This window comes from Strigops habroptila, chromosome 2, assembly GCF_004027225.2.
Source record: "Strigops habroptila isolate Jane chromosome 2, bStrHab1.2.pri, whole genome shotgun sequence".
Taxonomy (NCBI): Eukaryota; Metazoa; Chordata; class Aves; order Psittaciformes; family Psittacidae; genus Strigops; species Strigops habroptila.
In genome coordinates this window covers 20,601,759-20,609,949 of record NC_044278.2, presented here as the reverse complement: position 1 = coordinate 20,609,949, position 8,191 = coordinate 20,601,759, and the positions used below count along the sequence as shown (strand labels likewise).

The 8,191-nt window shown below is 40.8% G+C and overlaps 1 protein-coding gene across 1 annotated transcript; it reads left to right on the top strand.

The window, feature by feature from the left end:
- Positions 1-2,126: 2,126 nt before the first annotated feature.
- LOC115603632 (lymphotactin-like) lies at positions 2,127-6,020 on the top strand. Its single transcript, XM_030475656.1, has 3 exons — positions 2,127-2,308; positions 4,951-5,068; positions 5,784-6,020. The coding sequence occupies exons 1-3, from the start codon at positions 2,161-2,163 to the stop codon at positions 5,887-5,889; spliced, it is 372 nt and encodes a 123-aa protein (XP_030331516.1). The 5' UTR covers positions 2,127-2,160; the 3' UTR covers positions 5,890-6,020.
- Positions 6,021-8,191: the final 2,171 nt, after the last annotated feature.

Below are 8,191 nucleotides of genomic sequence, written 5' to 3'. Positions count from 1 at the left end.
TGGTGGAAAACTGAAGAAGCAACAGGCTTTCTAAGGACACCTCAAAGATGAATCTACAACCCACAAAGCTTCTGTTGGAAGGACTGACTTTTTCTGAGCTGGCTCAAGTTCAACACAACTGGGGACCCTTCTTCTCAAAGCTGTAGACAGTGACTATATACATACATATACATACCATATCAGTGAGCAGAAGTGGGGGAGCATCTCTTCTCTTAACAAGGAGAAAACTTCTCTCAAGCATCAATGACAAAGCTGCTACCTTGCATCTCAAAGCTGACAAGTACCAAAAAGTTAGAACATCTCATTCAAGGAGTGATTTCAGGCAGTGTTCAGCAAAACACCAGGCTACTACACTGCTTGGACACAAACTTAAGATAGATTTCCCAGTAGTGCTGCTGAGGTCAGTATAGCTACTCCCCTGTGTGGCACCAGGCACGTCCTTTAGGGGCTTTGGCTGAACATTTGGCTTCCACTTTGTTGCAACTTCATTAGGGTTGCAAGTGGGTTTAGCAGGCATTCAAGTAAAGCAGCAAGTACCTTACACCTGCTTACTGTCTACTTTTGCCATTGCTTTTCCCTAGGTTGCATGGTATATGTAAGATGAGAGAATTAAACTAAAAGGAACAAAGAACGTGCATGTACATACAAGTGAACCAAGCAGCGTCTTCTCTACCTGCAAGACCTGCAGACTGTTCCTGAGATTACAGACCAGCTATTATAGCCTAGGAGTCACGTATTATAGCTCAGTTCTTAGTTCAATCTTACTTTGCCTGAGGAATCTTAAGGAATTAACTTCCACATGCTGTGTTTCCCCATGCAAAGCAATTAACATTGATGTTATCAAGAATTTGGAAAACTGGAAGTAACCAGCTGAGGTGAGGCCTGGAGGTAAGAGCAGGGGAAACTTCAGACTTGCATGAATGGACACGTGCTGGAGGCTTCGCCCTGGCAGCTATCTGCACCACTGCCTCGCAGTCTCAGGCATCAGGCAGCCTGGTGCTTACCTAGTGACACCAGGCCCGGCTGGGTCTCCATGGGCTTTTTCTACCAGGTTCCAGAGCGTAAAGCACGAGAGGACATTTCTGCTCAGAGGCACTGGACAATGACGCTGGCTCAGGTGTTGCTTCGTGTGTGGCCTGGAGGTCCACAGCTTGCTTGGAAAATGGTTGCAGGTGCTAAAACCACTGCCATGCAGCAACGCTGTCCAGTAGCTCGAACCACCTTACCACAACAGAGAAAGGACACCTAAACCTGGGTAATAGGACTAGCACAGGCTGCAAAAAAGGACAATTTTGATAGAGGTACAATTGGAACAAGTTGACAGACCTGTTACCAACACCATGTTTGCACAGAAATGCAATGAACTGTTTTCTTCATTCTTATAAATTGTGCCTCTTTGATTGCCTGGTTACTTTCATAGGCTCCATTCTTTATACTAGAAAGACCATGCCACAAAACAAACAAACAGACAAACAAAAAACAATCAAACAAAAAACTTTAGAAACTCTTATTCCTCTTTGAAACCATGTATTTTAGTTATGCCTGACTGGCAGGAGGGCTAATGGATCTGGATCTGTACATAAAAGTGTGTTCACTCTTCCTTTTCCCAGCACATAGTTATATCGGCTTTGGCCATATCAAATGATGAAGAAAACAGAAGAGTTTTGACAAATGCCACCATACATATGAAATAGGAGTGATAGCCTGCCAAAGCTATGCATTAAAGTGACCATCTGCAGCCACTATGGAAAAAGCCAAGGAGTTTTTGTTTCCACCATCCTTTAGCTCAGGGTTCCCCTTTTAAGTGGTCCATTGGTCAAAGAGGTAGCTCTGAAAGTTACTCTGTGCCTCTGCGGTGCAGCTCAGCTACAGCTCTTAAATGGAGGTGTGAAAGGACAGGAACATTTGGTAAAGGTTTCCACTACAGAACCAGAGCTCTCACTTTTTGCACCTTGAGATAAACCCTACTTGCAACACAGAAGCAAGTGCAACCACAGCAGGGTTTGCGCAGGAAAAACCTTCGAAGGGGGGCTAGTGAAGGATGGGTGGGGAAAGGAGGTGGTTCTCTGTCACCAGAAAAAGTACTGCCACTCAATTTTTTCCACTTATAGTCAGCCCCACCATGACGCCCCAAAAGTGAACACAGGAACTGACCACTGAATGACAACATATAAACTCTGTGAAAGAGGGCTGACAATAGCCTCTTTCTTCCCTGCTGCGATAAAGAAGCCACCAGCAATGAAACTCCACACTGCAGCTGTCCTCCTCATCTTCTGGCTTGGCATCTTCACTGCACACAAGGTGAAAGGTAAGCTTACAACCCAGGAGGAAGGTAGGAGTTGCTCCACATTGCACCAGTGGAATGATGAGCAGGATTCATTCACAGCCAGAGCTGATTCATAAGACAAAACTCACAAGAAATCCAGGTCAGCAGCACAAGAAAGGCGGCTTTATGGGAGATTTCATCTATGTCCTGCCAATTAGTGGTTTGCTTCTGCCTTAAAACAAGGAGAGTTTCTGTGCCTTAGAACACTTAAAGGGTTTCTGTGCATTATGGTTTCTGTGCATTATTCTCTCTCTTAAAATAATGAAATCCTGAAGACACAATGTCTTTTAATCTCACTGATGCCATATAAGCAATGAGGTCTATAGGTTAATAACATTTTATGCAAAATATTTTTTGAATAAGATGTACTTTTTTTATTTTTCCAGCTATACTACTTTTATACGTATTTTTATTATACTATTTTTTCTTGGTCTTTCTCTAGCTATATAGGCTTAATCCCTCTAATGTCCCTGTTTTAAAAAGTTCTTCCAGTTCTGTACCACATATTGCCTATTTGCTTGTTTCTAGCCAAATATTTTGGTACAGACAGGCAAACTATGAACAAGAACTGCAAAGGAGAGCAATGGATTTATACAAGGTCTTTTCTCTCTTCCTGATTTCATACAATTTATCATCTTGTTTGAGACCATTTACAAGCATAGAGACAAGCCATGTTTATTAGCCATGCTTTATATAACTTTGTCTACAGTGATGTTTAGGCCTGTGACTTTTGAATTAGGTTATGCGTATCGTGAAAACATAAACATACACACATAAGCACATCTTCTTATACACAATCAATCAGATTCAACAACACATAAAATGCAAACAAGCACATAAAAATCACAGAAAACACTCACATGCAAGCCATACGCAAACCCACAAAAATATGCAAAGAGAAGCACACAGAAAAGGCATCTTCACCAAACCACACCAAATCCGAACTGAGACCTCCTAAGCATTCTCAAGATCATGTAGCTACACACCGAGTATGTTGACCTAGTACCCCCAGAGCTACATCATACTACATTCGCACACGTTGATGAACGCTACTGCTGTTTGTCTCAGCAACATGCGGCTTCAATCACAGGCTGCCAGTCTGTAATGTCATTCTTCAGGTTGTATAATTTGCCACAAATATCAGCAAGTCTGAAAAAGCACACTGAGGGGGTGTGCAAGGGATAGATTCAAAAGAATTATAAAAACAAAATAAACCAAAACATACCAAAACCAAAACAAGCCACCAGAAAAAAGGGTAGTTATAGGTGTGAAGCAGTTTGGTTTTGTTTTCAGGCTTACAGCAGCTCTTCTGGTATTCCCTGAAGGTATTCCCTGGAGATAGTTTAGTAGTAGAAAGAATATTTCCAGGACTACTAAGGATTGCTTGACTATCTTTGAGCTCTTTAACACCACATTTTGAAAACCATTCTGAGGCAGAAAGATACATATTTGTAATGAATCGCCAAAAAGAATACATTGTGTTGCTCGTTACTAAAGCAAGATGAGAAGAGATATTTCTTCAGGCAAACAAAATCCCAAGAATTGGCAACTCTGCCAGTACCCATGCACCAGCTATGCTACAGCTTCTCCAAAGGCTGATGTGTGTTTGTCAGCTACTCCAATTATATCAAACAAAAAAACCCCTCACAGATAATGAGATTACGTGAAGCAGGTTTTATATTTAGCAAGTGTCACCTCAACAGATCTTGGACTTTTCTCAAGCCAGTTTCTCTATAAATTCTTAAAAAAGAAACCTGAGAATGCAGCAGTGTTCTGTTTGTCCCCCTTATGCCTTCCCAAATGCATCTTTGATGGGTGGGAGAAAACCAGAAACTAGCAAGCGAGGCTTCCAGTTACATATATATGTAGTCCATCTCACTTAAATGAGCCCCCATTTTTAGTTATCATCATGTAAGGCAACAACTGCCCAGAGAATTTTACATTGATATCATGATCCTCTTTATTAATCACCAGTGCAATTCCCTGAAATGTATGAAAATCTTAGAGGAAAGAGAGAATTAAGTAACACACCATTGCTTATGAAACCAGGCTTATAGCAAGAGTATGTAAGCACTTAGTCTTCTAACAGATATACCTCCCTTTCAACAAATTCTTAATGCTAGTTTTGGATGTCCAGTGTGAGACAAGTAGCCTTGCTTTCCTTCACTTGGAAAGTAGAGGGAATTATTGATTCACATTTAGATGGCATTTGGAAATCCACCCAGTAAAGGTGCCGGTTCTAAGCACTTGGGCTCTAAGTGGGTTCTAAGCACAAGTGTCATAAGGACACTTGCAGATGATACAGACCTAATGATGCCAAATACCTTTTCTGCTATGGAAGCAGTGACTCCCTAGGGGCAGAATGATGATACAGTTGTTCAGGAGAACAGGTGAAGGTTAGTATCTTAACTGAAATAGCAGTAACACTTTAGAAATTATAGGATGTATCACAAAAATACCTTGAGGTCTCCTGTATAACTGGGTACCGTGGCTGTACACCATGAGACACTCATGTTCTAATCACAACTGGAAATCTGCTGGAATTCATAATTTATTGAGTAATTATGGCTAATATTGATATAGTATTGACTGCCTTTGCCGTTTATCTATTTTTCCCCTTCCAGGGAGCGCTGGAAGTCAGTCCATGCGCAAATTGAGTTGTGTACGTCTGTCTACACAGCAACTGAGCATCCGAAATCTTGTCAGCTATGAAAAGCAACAAGTTCCAGTGAATGCCATCATGTAAGTATCCAATGCACAGTTCACCTTCAGACTTGTCTAAGCAAACACGCTACCAGGGGGAAGGGAAAGGGCATCTGACGGCACTTCGTGGCCCAATTCACTAGATCTGGCTAGTTCAGATCATCCTTCCATGAAGCAGTCACCTGACAGCTGAAGAAGTGAGGGGAGAGGAGTGGGCCTCAGAGAGCTGGGAGATGTTTGCTGCTCACAAACACCGGCAGAAATCTCAATGAACAAATAGCCGGATCTTTTGTGCCCAGAAAGCGGGGAAAAATCTCAGTGATGGGTCAGGGTAGAGCAGTCAGAAGCCCAGTTGCACTGAATTGAGCCAAGGAGGGTGGTAGAGTTCGGGGTAACTCTGACTCCTGCTAGGAGCTGTATGTGGTTTTTGACCTCATGAGCATGCATTTTTATCAAATCTGGGATCCACTCCTGGAAGGTAAATGTGAGGTAAACGTGCATCATGATTTCATATAATCTCAGAACACTAGAATACCATGCTCCCTTTTTTAAAGTCAATAAATATGCACATGACAATAAAAAGGGAACTAATGTTGCTAACTGCTGTTATTTCAACTAACAACTACAAACTCCAGCATGTAATAGGGTTTTACCAGATTGTTCCTCATGTTCTGCATAAAAAACAAGAACAGCAAACCTGGGTTTGGAGACTGGAATTTAATGGCCACCTGGTTTGTCTTCTTTGTTCCCATAGGTTTATCACATCAAAAGGTATTAAGATCTGCGTAAGCCCTGATCAGAAATGGGTGCAGACAGCTATAAAGAAAATAGACCAAAAACGTGCCGCCAAAGGCAAATAATCCTGTCCTGGGCAAGCATCTAAGGCCAACTAAATGGAATCATCATCAGTGCTGCACATAACAAAGAAGAAAGCCTTAGTATTTGCTTTTCATTCCTATTTATTAATTGGCAATAAAATCTCTGAAGAAACAGGAACTCACCAGAATCTCACTGGTTGACTGTCTGCTGACTTCTTTGTTTTATAGCTGGACTCTCTTACACTGTTTATCTTCTGAAATGCTTGCTACTATTTATTTACAACTGAATGTAGGTATCTTCTCATCCTTGCTGTCCTGACCAGTATAGCATTTATAGGTGAATGGCAGATAGCTTCACATACTGTAGGGAAGAAGATGACCTCCACAGAGCTGAATGAGCGTAGACCTCCATCCTGATGGAGGTCAGAATGTTTTGCATTGAGTGCTGGGTTTGAGAAGGTGCTACATAATTTAATGGTTGCTCATACCTATATAATCTAAACTAATCTCATGCTTCAGGCTACCACATGATCAGTGCAATATTCAGGAGATGATCCTTGGGCCTTCCATTTTTATACACAGCATTGTAGTATTAGGTCAGTCAACAATGATGTATGGATACCCTCACGAAGGGACGATGTGAAGTAGTTCAGTGTAACTCTGAATGCAACCCTATTCAGCCTTGTACTGGGGAAGACTTATCCTATCCACAGACTTCTGAGAGGTTACTTCACTTTCATCCTCATGTGAAACAAACCTGAAGTAATTGTTTTACTTTTTCCTTTGCTTTTCTCTGAATAAGCAAGAACAAACCATGTCCAGAATATGTATTTCACAAACTCATAGCAACTCTCTGCCCCAGAGAGCTGTGTATATGTAAATGCCTTATATTTTTAAAATTGATAAATTCTACTAACAGAAGGTTTTGAATTTTAATAAAGTTACTATAAACCTGGAATCAAATGGTACGTTTGCCTGCTCGTATGTAATGCAGATGGAGACTGTTAAAATGGGTACCAAGATGAGAACTTTTGAGCAAGCCAGCTAGAGCTGACACTACTGCCAACTCATGACTCAGATTGTTCAAAAGCAATCTGATTCTGAGCTTTCTACACCATATTTCAGCAGTGAAGCCCACATTACAGACAATACTTCTTCATAAGTTTAGGTACTTAAAAGTCAGACACAAACACGAGGATGATCCCCATATTATGAAAGCGGACACAGAAGAGCTCTGGGCAAAGAAGAATAAACTGGTGTTGGAGGAGCTTAAGGGGTGGAGGAGAAGTATAGGCAGAGGAACTTCAGAAGTAAACTTCCTCTTAAAATACTACATGTATGTAGCCTGCACTGCTGCTCAACTACGGGCTTTTAATCACAAATAACCTCTTAGCGATACATATGAAACTACAGCACTTCCAAAATACACTGCAGAAATAAGATCACATTACTCTAAAAGCCAGTCTTTACAGTTCCTTGCTTTGGTCAAGTCTGAAGAGAGAATTTGTCTCTTGTGGCTCACATTTTGTCACGGCTCAGACCCGTGTAGGGAAATGCATTTAGTTTTCACTATCCAGAACAGGTTATAAAGCACTACTACTGCTCAGACAGGGAAGATAAGGCTGACTGTATGCATCACACTACAGAACAGAGCCAAGGCAGGCTACTGAGCCTCCATTATACAAAGTGATGATTCCTTACTGAAGTTCTCGATCTCAAATACACTAGAAAAGAAATAGTTGTTGCTACAAACTTTATAAGAAGAGCTTTACAGGTGGAAAGCAATGTTGAGATATGATGTTTTTGGAGTATGGCAATATATAAACTGGTGTTCATTCATTTTGAATCACCAATCTTAAGGCCCCTGTCCCTCACAGACAACAGAAACACTTCTGTTGCCTTCAGCATCATCAGACTATAAGAAGGCTACAAAACCAGGTCACCTAAAAAAGCATTTTATGGTAAGGTCTCTCAGATGCGTATCTTCAGCTTCCACTGATCAAACTCATCCAGGACCAGAACTAACGAGCATGCTTTTGGCAGGCAGAATTTTAATGCCTTTGCTCATACTCAGTAGTATCTTATCCTGGAATTAATCTTCCTGAAGTGAATATAAATTTATTTTTTTTTAATTAGGAATATCACAAGCTGAGGATATATTAACTAACCATCACATAGCAATTAATATTTTATATGTGCTCATCCTCATCACAGTTCATAGCAAGATTAATAATCATTTTTAAGAGTGAATTGTTCTACTTAATAATTACATCTTGTTTGTTATACCTTGCAAGATCTGTAAGGAACTTGTGTACTTCTTGGGAGTTAATTATTATGGGTGATT